The sequence below is a fragment of the Jaculus jaculus genome, chromosome 9 (assembly GCF_020740685.1).
Source record: "Jaculus jaculus isolate mJacJac1 chromosome 9, mJacJac1.mat.Y.cur, whole genome shotgun sequence".
NCBI classification, from domain to species: domain Eukaryota; kingdom Metazoa; phylum Chordata; class Mammalia; order Rodentia; family Dipodidae; genus Jaculus; species Jaculus jaculus.
In genome coordinates this window covers 106,696,279-106,709,470 of record NC_059110.1, presented here as the reverse complement: position 1 = coordinate 106,709,470, position 13,192 = coordinate 106,696,279, and the positions used below count along the sequence as shown (strand labels likewise).

General features: G+C 55.6%; 1 protein-coding gene across 4 annotated transcripts; it reads left to right on the top strand.

The window, feature by feature from the left end:
- Positions 1–3,571: 3,571 nt before the first annotated feature.
- On the top strand, positions 3,572–11,765 carry Spata20 (spermatogenesis associated 20). Of its 4 annotated transcripts, none has more exons than XM_004655579.2 (16): positions 3,572–3,654; positions 4,595–4,771; positions 4,870–4,934; positions 5,039–5,193; positions 5,271–5,414; positions 5,511–5,712; positions 5,936–6,066; positions 6,166–6,270; positions 6,424–6,498; positions 6,609–6,818; positions 6,900–7,092; positions 7,326–7,494; positions 7,728–7,939; positions 9,913–10,112; positions 11,150–11,230; positions 11,413–11,765. In XM_004655579.2, exons 1-16 carry the CDS (start codon positions 3,578–3,580, stop codon positions 11,581–11,583), a joined length of 2,367 nt encoding a protein of 788 aa, XP_004655636.2. In that variant the 5' UTR covers positions 3,572–3,577; the 3' UTR covers positions 11,584–11,765. The 4 variants fall into 4 exon arrangements, with proteins under 4 accessions (XP_004655636.2, XP_045013827.1, XP_045013828.1 ...); XM_045157893.1 differs by lacking the exon at positions 3,572–3,654 and adding an exon at positions 3,893–4,013; XM_004655580.2 differs by lacking the exon at positions 3,572–3,654 and adding an exon at positions 4,385–4,489.
- Positions 11,766–13,192: the final 1,427 nt, after the last annotated feature.

Sequence of the window (13,192 nt, the reverse complement as noted above, 5' to 3'; positions counted from 1 at the left end):
TAACCTTGAGTAAATCATGTCACCTCTCTTTGTCCCTGCCTCTGTTTTCCTTGCTTGCAAATGGGATCAAGAGTGCCTTCATTGTGGGGTTCCCAGGCAGATGCTCCCAAGCTAGTGTCCATTCACGCCCATCTATCCTCCGCCACACTTGAGCCTGGAGGGTTTCTGTACTGACCTCTGTCCCCCATGCCTTGGATGCTTTCTAAACTAGCTTTCCCTGCAGACTCCCTAGGGGAGCTGTTCTCTCTTCCCCCAAGACCAGGTTGGTGGCTTTGCTTACTGAAGCCACTCAGGCTGACCTTCCTCCTCAAGGCTGGCACCTCCACCCTGCTCAAGGCAGCCACTCCTCATTCCCATCGTGTTTTCCTCCTGCCTCATGTTTTCTCACCCAGCTCTCACCTCAGCCTGTGTGTGACTCCCGCAGCCCTGACTTCTCACCCAGCTCTCACCTCAGCCTGTGTGTGACTCCCGCAGCCCTGACTTCTCACCCAGCTCTCACCTCAGTTCTGTGTGTGACTCCCTCAGCCCTAACTTTTCACCCAGTTCTCACCTCAGCCTGTGTGTGACTCCCTCAGCCCTGACTTCTCACCCAGCTCTCACCTCAGTTCTGTGTGTGACTCCCTCAGCCCTAACTTTTCACCCAGTTCTCACCTCAGCCTGTGTGTGACTCCCTCAGCCCTGACTTCTCACCCAGCTTTCACCTCAGCCTGTGTGTGATTCCCTCAGCCCTGACTTCTCACCCAGCTCTCACCTCAGCCTGTGTGTGATTCCCTCAGCCCTGACTTCTCACCCAGCTCTCACCTCAGCCTGTGTGTGTGATTCCCTCAGCCCTGACTTCTCACCCAGCTCTCACCTCAGCCTGTGTGTGTGATTCCTTCAGCCCTGACTTCTCAGATGCTCTTGCCCTTGACCATCATCACTCTGAATCCTCCATCATCCTCTTCTCCCATGAGAACCTCAGTCCCTGTACTGGACTACATTTTCAGAGCACCCCAGGCCTCCCAGCCTGCTGTCCCCACCTCAGAAAGTCTCGGTGTCAGGGAACTCGTCGCTCCAGGCCTTCAATCCTTTACTTCCAACCAGATCCTGCCCACCTATGTGGCTTCCTTAGTTTTTTAAATTTATTTATTTATTTTTTTTTTGAGGTAGGGTCTCACTCTAGCTCAGGCTGACCTGGAATTCACTATGTAGTCTCATGGTGATCCTACCTCTGCCTCTCGAGTGCTGGGGTTGAAGGTGTGCGCCATCACACATGGTCTAGTTTCACCTCTTTTGAGATCAGGAACCCATCATCTTCACCCAGTTTCTCCTTCCTCCACCTTGTCTAGTGAGTGGGTCTTCAGCCCAGCCAGATGGCATTGCCATGAGGTCCCTGGGTCTCATCAGGCCAGAGGATCTTTCCTTCTCTGCAGTCCCTCCGATGCTGCTGCTGTTCTCCTCTTCCTTTACTTCTCATTCTCCTTCTCCTGTAACCCTGGCTGGCTTCAAACCCATGAGCCAGGTGTGGTGGCCCATGCCTTTAATCCCAGCACTTGGGAGGCAGACATAGAAGGATCACCATGAATTTGAGGACACCCTGAGGATACACAGAGAACTTCCAAAGAAGCTCACGATACTCCCTGTCTTAAGTCTCCCGAATGCCAGGATTACAATGTGAGCCACCTGCCCAGCTCCTCTATCCTTCCTGTAACCACAATGCTCTGCCTCTGGGTTACCGCCCTCCCTGAAATTCCACTCGGCCTTTCCTCGTCTGTAGCTTTTTATTTATTTATTTATTTATTTTATTATTTATTTATTTATTTGATAGAGAAGGAGAGAGAGAAAGAGAGAGAGAAAGAAAGAAAGAGCACGTCAGGGCCTCCAGCCACTGCAAATGAACTCCAGACACGTGCGCCCCCTAGTGCATCTGGCTAATGTGGGTCTTGGGGAACCGAACCTTGGTCCTTTGGCTTTGCAGGCAAATGCCTTAACTGCTAAGCCATCCCTCCAGCCCTTGTCTGTAGCATTTGAGGTTCTCGAGTCTAGGCCTGAGCGCTATGTTTCTGGTGTATTGTCTCCCCTGTGGCTCTCCACACTGAGAACTCCTTCCTGTCTCCCTATTCCCAGCCCTGTGCACACATCGCAGAGGCACTCAAACGGGTCCAAAAATGATCTCACAACTTACCCCATCCCACATTCACTTCAGGGAACGGCTAAACTCTGCAAGTAGACCGCCACACCCCATGTTTTCAGGCCTAGCCCCCAGCCCAGCCCTTTCTCTGCAGTCCCACTCGATCCCCTGGCCAATCTCTCCTCTCCCATGGGTGCTGCCGTAGGTCCTTACCGGCCCTGCTCCCAGTCTTGTCCCTTTTCAATACACTCTCCACCAGAGAGCCAATGCATCCAAAACACAGCTCTAACCAGCCACTGTCCTGACAAAGCCCTTCGAAAGCATCCTTCACCTCTCACACCAAACCCCTTTCTCTGCTGGAGACATGGCTCAGTAACGGAGAACTTGCCTAGCGTGAGCAAAGCTCTGGGCCTGTGCTCAGCGCCCGTCACACACACACCTTAGGGTTCTCAAGTCCTCCCAAGACCTGCCCCCTCCACCCCCACCTTCCTAGCATCATCTCCTACCTGGCTTCGCTTTGCTGTCTGCCCTCCAGCCAAGCTGACTCCTCTTACCCCTAACTCACCAACAAGGACCTTTACACAAACCGTTCTTCCTTCTGCTTCTCTGACGTCCTTCCCCACACTCCAGGTTCCAGCCTCTAATTTTCTGTGGCTACCACACAAGTGAGGTTTCTCAAGGAAGCCTTTTTCCCGCCCTTTCTACCAGATCGCCTCTCTTACTAGAGGACACCCTTTCGTGGCACTGGTCACTGTGAGTGGTTATATAGTCACACGTATGGCGGCTGTTAGATTAGCCTTTCTGAGCAGTTTGCGAGCCAAGGAAGGAGAGACCATGTCTCCATGCCCATTGCTGTACACCCAGTGCCTGGCACCGTGCGCGCGTGCTGTTGGGGGGGGGAACATGCTATAGGTCTCATCTGCCCATTCAGGGAAAGCTTCGTGGAGTGAGTGGACCCTGAGATGGGGCAGGCTCGGCCAACCAAAACTTGATAGCTGGACAAGACATGCCTTCAGCTCCAAGATCCCATTTCTCACTTGTGAAAGTGTTAAGGAAGCCGGGTGTCCTGACACACGCCTTTAATCCCAGAGTTTGTGAGGCAGAGGTAGGTGGATCGCTGTGAGTTCGAGGCCAGCCTGAGACTACCTAGAGAATTCCAGGTCATTCTGGGCTAGAGCGAGACCCTACCTCGAAAATCCAAAAAAAAAAAAAAAAAAAGTGTTAAGGGTTGGTCAAGATGAAGGGAGGAGGCAAGGAAATCCCACAGGCCCTCCTTGTGGGTTACTGCTCCAGTTTCAGTCAACGAGCTACGGCCCTGCTGTCGGACTGCATTTCTCCACTTGACCGCCGGGCGGCGCTCGGAGACCAGCCACGCGGCCGGAGACTCGGCGAGGACCAGCCCGGGCTCCGTGGGCGTCGGGCCCGCCCCTCTCAGCCTCCCGCCCCGCCCGGCCGCCCAGAGCAGCCATGCTGGGAGCGCGAGCCTGGCTGGGCTGCAACCTCCTGCGGCCCCGCGCCGGGCTGAGCCTCGCCGCGAGCTGCAGGTACGAGCGAGGCCGTTGCGGCGTGCCCTGAGCCTGCCCACGGGCGACCCCCGTGCTCTGGCTCCCCGGCGCGGGTCCGCAGAGTCTGCTCGGACACCCTGCATGCTTAGCTCTCCCCAACCCCACCTGGCCCTGCCCCCCCTTCCTCTGCAGAAAGCCCCCTCACTTCCCTTCCTCTCACATATGCCACCTTGGTACTGCCCTGACACCACCTTCAGGAAGCCTTCTTTGAACACAGTGCTGGGCCAAGGGCCCTTCTCCATCAGCATCCTGCCTCCTGTCCCAGTCCGTGCTGCTTGCACTAGCCTGTCATCATTTAGGTCTGCTCCCAAGGCCACCCTTCCAGGCTGAACTTTCAGGCAGGTGTATGTGGGTCTTGTGTGTGTGGGTGGGTGGGGGGGGTCTGACATAAGACCTGGCCTACAACGTGTCCTATACTCTGGTAAGTGGAAGGAGCAATGTGATGTCTGCTTATTCTGTTGGCCTTGGCCCTGGCCAGTCCCAGACCCATCCAGTCACCAGACCTCTGGCGTCTGACCTGTCCAGACACCAGCAGTAGCCACCTCCCTATCCAGGTCACCGGTGTACATGTCAGAGACACCTACAGTGTAACCAACCCAGGGAGGGGCCCTGCGAGGGGTGCAGAATGGAGGCGGAAGGACCATTCTGTCCATTGTGACCCGCCCTGATCTCAAAGTCATCCTTCCCACCATCGGATCGGAGAGGCTGGGGGAGATTAACCTGGCAGGGAGCCCCCAATGAGCCACCTCTCCTCACCCCCCCAAAAACAGAAGGGGGAGCACAAAGGCCACAGTCTCCCCCGTGGTTCAGACAGGTGGGCTGGGCTGGGTGCACCTTGAGGCTGGGTGGAGGTGGGGGAGCCTCTGGGGCCAGCAGGATGGGGTGGTCCTCATCAGTGTGACCTACGTGTCCACCCCAGGGGCAGCTCCTCCCGGGACAAGGACCGAAGTGCTACAGTCAATAGTTCTGTGCCCATGCCTGCCGGAGGGAAGGGAAGTCGGCCCAGCTGCACTTCTGCACCCCAGAAGGTCCCCAACCGCCTGATCAATGAGAAGTCACCGTACCTCCAGCAACATGCCTACAACCCCGTGGACTGGTAAGTACCCCTCCCCAGGGGGGCCACCTCAAAACAGCTGGTAAGCTTCTCCAGGATTTTCTAAACTGTCCAGTAATGCCACCTCCTGCTGGATTTAGGTACCCCTGGGGACAGGAAGCCTTTGACAAGGCCAAGAAAGAAAACAAGCCAATTTTCCTCTCAGGTAACACACTCACCTTCCCATTAGGGAAAGGCAAGTGGTTGGGGGAAAGGTCCTCTGTGCTCCATGTGCTTCTTCCCGTCCTCCGTGCCCCACTTCCGTTCCAGTGGGTTACTCCACTTGTCACTGGTGCCACATGATGGAAGAGGAATCCTTCCAGAATGAGGAGATTAGCCGTTTGCTCAACGAGGATTTTGTCAGCGTGAAGGTGGACCGGGAGGAGCGGCCGGATGTGGACAAGGTGTACATGACCTTCGTGCAGGTGAGCTGGTCTTCCGTGGTGACGCTTAGCGTACTTGTGTGTGGCAGCTTCCTGATCCTGGCCCCTCTCCCCCTCAGGCCACCAGCAGTGGTGGGGGCTGGCCCATGAATGTATGGCTGACCCCCAACCTCCAGCCTTTCGTCGGGGGCACCTACTTCCCCCCTGAGGATGGTTTGACCCGAGTGGGCTTCCGCACGGTGTTGCTGAGAATCCGTGAACAGGTGGGTGTGTTCGTCAGGGAGTGAGACCTCAGGGTCGGAGATGAGAGACTATGCGGGACTCTCGGCCCATGCTGACCCATGCGCTCCTTCCTGCAGTGGAAACAGAACAAGAACACCCTGCTGGAAAACAGCCAGCGCGTCACCACAGCGCTGGTGGCCCGGTCTGAGATCAGCATTGGTGACCGACAGCTTCCACCTTCTGCAGCCACCATGAGCAGCCGCTGTTTCCAGCAGCTGGATGAAGGCTATGATGAAGAATATGGTGGCTTTGCTGAGGCTCCCAAGTTTCCCACACCTGGTCAGTGACCTGCATAATGACCTTCTGAACTGGTCAGTGACCCAGGGGCTCATGGTACTGGCCTGCTCAGTAAGTGTCTAGTCCTCTGTAGGCTGATGATATTCTGACTTCTGGCTTGGGCAATGACCTTGTGTCCCCTCGGCTGATGATGAACAACCCTCAACTTCCGGGCTGGCGAGACCTCGGCCCCTCACCCTCACCCTCCCTTTCTTGCTCCCCATAGTGATCCTGAGTTTCCTGTTTTCCTATTGGCTCAGCCACCGGCTGACCCAGGATGGTTCTCGGGCCCAGCAGATGGCCTTGCACACCCTGAAAATGATGGCAAATGGGGGCATCCGAGACCATGTGGGACAGGTGAGGGGAGGCTGGGCATGCCCTAGAAGGGCAGTAGGAGTCTGTGGGCTGGGGGACAGAGGCTGGGATCAGCTTAGCCCTGCCCCCTGCCTGGCACAGGGCTTTCACCGCTACTCCACCGACCGCCAGTGGCAAGTCCCCCACTTTGAGAAGATGCTCTATGACCAGGCACAGCTGGCAGTGGCCTATTCTCAGGCCTTCCAGGTGATGCTTGCCCCTAGCCCTTGTCTGCCACTTGCAAGGCATCTGCAATGACTGTGTCTTCCCTCCCCAACTGCCCTGGGAGAATGCCGCCACCCCATGAACCTGAGTTGCCACAGTCACCTCCTTGACAGTTCCTCTCCCCACCTCCGCCAGATCTCTGGTGATGAATTCTACTCCGAAGTCGCCAAAGGCATCCTACAGTATGTGACCCGGAGCCTGAGCCACCGGGTATGTGCCCCTGAGGCAATGTATGTATGGTTGTGGAAGGGCTTGGGGCCTCCACAGATTTTTTTTTAGGCAGCAGCTGGCCGATTCTCCCCCCCCCCCCCACCCTACAGTCTGGAGGTTTCTATAGTGCTGAAGATGCAGACTCGGCCCCAGAGCGCGGCATGCGGCCCAGGGAGGGCGCCTTCTACGTGTGGACCACCAAAGAGGTCCAGCAGCTGCTCCCCGACTCTGTGCTGGGTGCCAGCGAGCCACTGACTTCAGGTCAGCTTCTCATGAAGCACTATGGACTCACCGAGGCAGGCAATATCAGCTCCACTCAGGTAAGGACTGCTGCGGACAAAGGAAGGCATCAGGGCTCACTAGGTCTGTGGGCTCCTCCGGACCAGAGCTGTTTTCCTCAGGACCCCAAGGGGGAGCTGCATGGCCAGAACGTGCTGACGGTGCGCTATTCCCTGGAGCTGACTGCGGCCCGCTTTGGCCTGGATGTGGAGGCCGTGCAGACCTTGCTCAACACAGGCCTGGAGAAGATCTTCCAGGCCCGGAAACATCGGCCCAAGCCACACATGGACAGCAAGATGCTGGCTGCCTGGAATGGTGGGGCGGCCCTGTCTGAGGATCCTGTTTGTCAAACTCACCTTCACCAAGTCCCTTGCGGGCCCATTCTTCCTTCGTTTAGGTTTTCTTGGCCTTAACTTACAAATGAACAACTTGAGGCTTAGAGAGAGGCTCAGTCGCTCATGTGGTGCTGGGAGCCTGGGATGTGTGGGGAAGGTTCCCCTGAAGGTCTCTAGCCTGCCTCTCACTCCACTGCCGTCTCCTCCCTCCAGGTCTGATGGTGTCTGGCTTTGCCGTGACCGGCGCTGTCCTGGGCTCGGACAGGTTTATCAGCCAGGCCACCAGTGGTGCCAAGTTCCTCAAGAGGCACATGTTTGATGTGGCCAGTGGACGCCTAAAACGGACATGCTATGCTGGCACTGGAGGAACAGTGGAACACAGGTGAAGGGCTGGATAGATGGAGGCCCCCTCCCTGCACAATCCCAGCCTTCCCTTCCTCTGCCGTTGATCGGCAATCCTCACTCAACCATGTACTCACTGTGAGGTTTTAACCCCCTTGGGCCCGTCCACTCATCTGGGAAAATGTGTTGCCACACTAAAAGAATGCAAGAAGAGTGTCCCCCTCTGTTTCCCTAGCCTGTCCCCCTGACTTGCCCTCTCACTTGTGTCCCCAGCACCCCACCCTGCTGGGGCTTCCTGGAGGACTATGCCTTTGTGGTGAGGGGCCTGCTGGACCTGTATGAGGCCTCACATGAGAGCTCCTGGCTCGAGTGGGCTCTGCGTCTACAGGACACCCAGGACAGGCTCTTCTGGGATGCCCAGGGTGGAGGCTACTTCTGCAGCGAGGCTGAGCTGGGGGCTGGCCTGCCCCTGCGGCTGAAGGATGGTCAGTGTGTGCGTGGGTGGGTGGGGGGTTCTGGCCTATGGTCTATGGTCCCGTATCTAATTGGGGCAGGGAGGTGTCTGTGTTGTGTGGTAGTGAAAAGCCCACAAGGGCCTCCTGGCCTCACATTTGTGATCTATATGACTTTGGTGGTCTCTTCATATTTTTGAGCCTGGCTCTTTTTTTCTTCCGAGGAAGGGTCTCGCTGTAGCCCAAGCTGACCTAGAACTTACTATGTAGTCTCCTATGTAGTGGCCTTGAACTCACAGCAATCCTCCTACCTCTGCCTTCCAAGTGAGGGATTAAAGGCATGTACCACTATGCCCTGCTCTGGTTTGTTTGTTTGTTTTTTTGAGCTAACCTGGAATTTCCTGGGTACTCTCAGGCTGGCCTCAAACTCACAGCAATCCTTCTACCTCTGCCTCCCAAGTGCTGGGATTGAAGGCGTGTACCACCACACCTAGATACCTCTTTTTGTTTCTTTAAAAAAAAAAAAAATTGGGGGGACTGAGAGATGGCTTAGTGGTTAAGGCATTTGCCTGCAAAGCCTAAGGACCCAGGTTTGATTCTCCAGGTCCCACGTAAGCCAGATGCGTATGGTCGCGCATGTGCCTGGAGTTCATTTAAAGGCATGTGCCACCATGTCTGGCTTTTGGTTGTTCCTTAATATGCAAAAGAGAGCTAGTAATTACTTCTTTATTGATTTTGGTTTTTGAAGTAGGGTCTCACTCTAGTCCAGGCTGACCTGGAATTCACTATTAGTCTCAGGGTGGCCTCAAACTTCTGGTGATCCTCCTACCTTAAATTATTAAAGGTATTTATTAAATTATCAAAGGATTAAAGGCATGCACCATCACACCTGGCTAAAAGAGAGGTAGGATTAAGTGACCCTTAGAGTTTATGGAAAGATTGTTCTAACAAGCTTGGGACAGTCTTTGGCCTTCATGGATTCATGACCAAAGCTGTTTGGTTCCTGCTCTCAGGAGCCTTACATTGTATAGTGGGGCTGAGGGCTGAGAAGTAGCAAAAGTGCCCACACCACATATTGTCACCTGTGGTCCGTGCTGTGGGGAAGCAAGAGCCCTGTACCAGGGGCCTGCCTAGTCTCACCTCAAGCTTTGGCTATTGTTGATGGCTTCCTAAAGAGCAGGGCTTCCTGTCACTTCTGTATCCCCAGGGTCAAGTACAGCCCTGACACGTAGTGCTCAGTAAATGTTTGCTGAATGAACGGAAGGTCCTGGGGGAGGGAACCACAGGGGAGACCCAGCTTAGCTTTGGGAAAACCAGACTAAACCTGTGACAGGCATCATTGGACCAAGCTCTGGGTGTCAAGTGGAGCCATGTCATCATGGAGACACTTAGGGGAGAGTTTAGGCAGAGGAAACAGACTAACAGGCCCAGAGGGGCCCAGCCTGTGTGATAGAGGATAGAGGCTTAGGGTTGGCGAATGAGGACATCTCTGAGGCGAGGGCAAGGAGAAGAGGTTTTTAGTGGATTTTGACCTGCTCTGGCTTAAGTGTAAAGAGGTCACTGTGACCGTGGTGGAGCTAGATGGGAGTAGAACAGTCAGGACAACCCATTAGGAGGACACTGGCATTCAGTCCCGAGATGACTGGTAAAGGCTTAGCCAGGGGTTGACCTTGAGCTGGGAGCAGTGGAGGTACGGGGCCTGCTCTGGTAGCAGTCTAACAAGACACAGATGGGTATGAAAAGGGGGGAAAAGAGCCAGGATGATGTTTCTCTGGATGCCCCAGCATCCAGAAACTGGGCAGGGCACAAGCAATGAGGCGGGGAGGCTGGGAGCCCATAGCCTATGGATTGGAGGGGCCCATGAGGACAGTCACTTACTGCTGGAGCCAACATTGAACCCTCAGACCACCGAGGGGCATTCTTCCTCCATCCCATCCTCTCATGACCTTGGACTGAGTACCAGGGCAGGGTCTTAAAATTCAGTGGCCTCCACCTGTGCCTCGTAGACCAAGATGGAGCAGAGCCCAGTGCCAACTCCGTGTCTGCCCACAACCTGCTCCGGCTGCATGGCCTCACGGGCCACAAGGACTGGATGGACAAATGCGTGTGCTTGTTGACCGCCTTTTCTGAACGCATGCGCCGTGTCCCAGTGGCATTGCCCGAGATGGTCCGTGCCCTTTCAGCACAGCAGCAGACTCTCAAACAGGTGGGGGTGAGGGCAGGAAGGGAGCTGGGGCTGCAGTGGAGGATGGGAACAGGGTACGGGGTGCCAGAGCTGTCCCCAGAGCTCACGTCTATGTGTGTGGGTACATGTGAGGCAGGTCTGTGCCCCATGCAGTGGGGGTATTTGTGGGTGGGTGGCGTTTGAGGAGACAGGCCTTCAGCCTAGGCACGTGCCTGTGAGGGCCTGTCACTGGGCTCTCAGAGTATGGGGGCAGGAGGTAGGGGCTAAATATGGGTCCCTGGTGGCTGGTGAAGTGTTTCTCTGTAAGGCTGTGCGTGTCAGTCTGGTTATTTCTGTCCCTGTATGTCTTACTGCTGAGAGTGTACGTTACCTCAGAGGTGTGTGTGCCTGATTATCTGGGTACGTGCTAGGGTGTGTCTGTCTGTCTGCATGTGTATCGTGTGTATGTTTCTGTTTTCAGGTTTGCCTAAGTGTGTGTGTGTGTGTGTGTGTGTGTGTGTGTGTGTGAAACCTCTCAATGGGCAGGGCATCTGCTGTGTGTGTTTATGACTGTTCTGTGTTTCCCTGTAGATGGCTGTGTGTTCATCCAGCATATCAAGTCTTCTGGGAGTATGCTCCCCTGTACATGACATTGTCACTTGTGTATACTGTGTGTGTGTGTGTGTGTGTGTGTGTGTGTGTGTGTGTGTGTGTTTCTACTTGCCAAGCATACAGTCTGATGAAGCCTCCTGGCAGCTGAGTCCCTACAAGGCAGCTGTGCCTTGTAGACCAAGATGGAGCAGAGTCCAGGAGTCCAGTGCCAACTCCGTCAACCTGCTCCAGCTGTGTGGCCTCCCGGGTCACAAGGACTGGATGGACAAATGCTTGTGCTTGTTGACTGCCTTTTCTGAATGCATGCGCCATGTCCCAGTGGCATTGCCTGAGATGGTCCATGCCCTTTTGGCATAACGGCAGACTCTGAAGCTTAGGATACCAGGTGGGGTGGAGGAAGGATAGGGAAGTCCTGGTGGGTTTGGGACCTAGCCTCTGACACTGGCTGACCTTTCTGATCTGGCCAGATTGTGATCTGTGGAGACCCCCAGGCCAAGGACACCAAGGCCCTGATACAATGTGTCCACTCCATCTATACTCCTAACAAGGTGCGTGTCCCCATGGAGCCTGGCCAACTTTCCACCTTCCCTTCACTGCTAAGCCCTGCCGAGATCCCCAACACCTTGCCCTCTAGAGGCCTGGGGAGATGGTCATCTCCGGTCTCTCAGTGGGCACCACAGTGTCTAGAACTCTCCTCCAGGTAACCCTTTATGTTCCATCACTGTCCCAGGTGCTGATTCTGGCAGATGGGGACCCCTCAAGCTTCCTGTCCCGCCAGCTGCCATTCCTGAACAGCTTGAGACGACTAGAAGACCGGGCCACAGCCTATGTGTATGAGAACCAAGCCTGCTCGATGCCCATCACTGAGCCCTGTGAACTACGAAAGCTACTGCACCAGTGACTTCCTGTCCCAAACCCCTTGAGCTGCCAGAAGGTGGAGCTTCCCAGCTGACCTCGGGCCCTGCAGGGCCGTGCTGAACCTGTGGCCGGCCCTGGGCACCCTGCCACCAGGTGACCATGGCCATCCTTCCAACTCCCCTATGGACATCTGCTCACCCTGGAATAAACCTAACAACATCCCGAGGGTGACATGAGGGCCTGAGCCTCACTTGTGAGGGAGGGGCCTCTGCTCCAGCCTGGGACCCTGCAGCCTGGGGACCCTTCCACTGAGAGTCCCCAGCTGACCCCTGTACTTTGTCCTGTCGTCTCTTCATCTTCTTCATGGACCCCCTAGGCTGAGCTGGCCCTTGTCCGTGGTTATTGATCCTGAGTGAACCCGAGGTCAGGGGACTAAAAACCAAGTACAGAGAACCTGAATGGGGATTGGGTGCCTGTCCGCCCAAGGGAGAGGAAAGCCCAGGCCTTGCCTGGAGCAGAGGGTAAGAAGGAGCCTGCCTTCCTCCACACTGTCTCCTCCTCTGGAGCTAAGGAAGGGACAGGAACCTCATTATATGGGCTTTGATATTTAACAGAAAGGCAGTATTTGCCTGCATCCTGGTGCACTGTGGAAGCTGCTGTGACAAGGACTTAAGACATTTCCGTTGGGATTGCCTGGCCAGCCCCCTGCCTCACAGCAGGAGGCCATGCTGCTCATCCTCGGCTTCCTGCAAGCCGATCTGGGAAAGGGCTGTCTAGTATGTGGATCATCTGTTGTGTTGGAAGCCCTTCCCCAAATCCATTTGAGTCCTTCCTGCTGCACAGGAAGCTGGCACCTTTCTGGGACCTCCTCCTGTCCCCTTGATGTTGGGAGATGCTCTTGATCCCATCTTTGGCATGCGCGTCTTCACAGGCTCCAGAAACCCCACGTGTCCCCCACCGGAGGAGGAGGATGGGAGATGTGCACGGAAGGGCAGGTGCAGAGTGCCGGGGCCATGCGATGGCAGAGGAGCCACTCCTCTGTTGTCTTTAGGGGTCTGCTGAGCCCGGGGTTCCTACTGACACCTGAGCCCAGCAACACGGGTTGCCAAAAGAAGCTGCCAGAGATGAGAGGTGCTGAGTTGGTGGTGGGGGTGTTACTGGGGGATGTCAGCATTGCAAGAGGAGCCGTGGAGCAGGAAGGGGCTGGGAGATGGAAGGAATATAGTCATCCCAGGGTCACACACAGCTACACATGGTCACTGGGACCAGAGTTGTCTCTGTCTGGGCAGGAGGCCCTCAGTGCAATCCACCAGCCCATCTGGAGGGGATTAGCACTCTGGCCAATGAGGTCAGCTGGCCCTTTTCTTAGTGGAGCCCACTCGGTCTTGCCAGCAAGTCCAAGGCTGGACACGTGGAGCCTAGCCTGGGGGAAGCAGGGAGGCAGGGTGCAGTGTGGTGAGGCACAGGTGGCCTTTTTGGCAGCCTCAGCCGTGGTTTTGGAACAGTCTAGGCGGTTTGCACAGCTTTCTTGTCACTGTGGTCTCACTGACCCTCGTGAGGGAGATTGTGAGGTAATGACCTTCATCCTGGTAGAAATAGCTGTTGGAGGCCCCAAGAGGGTTAGTCTAGACTGAGAGCCATGAGCCTATCAA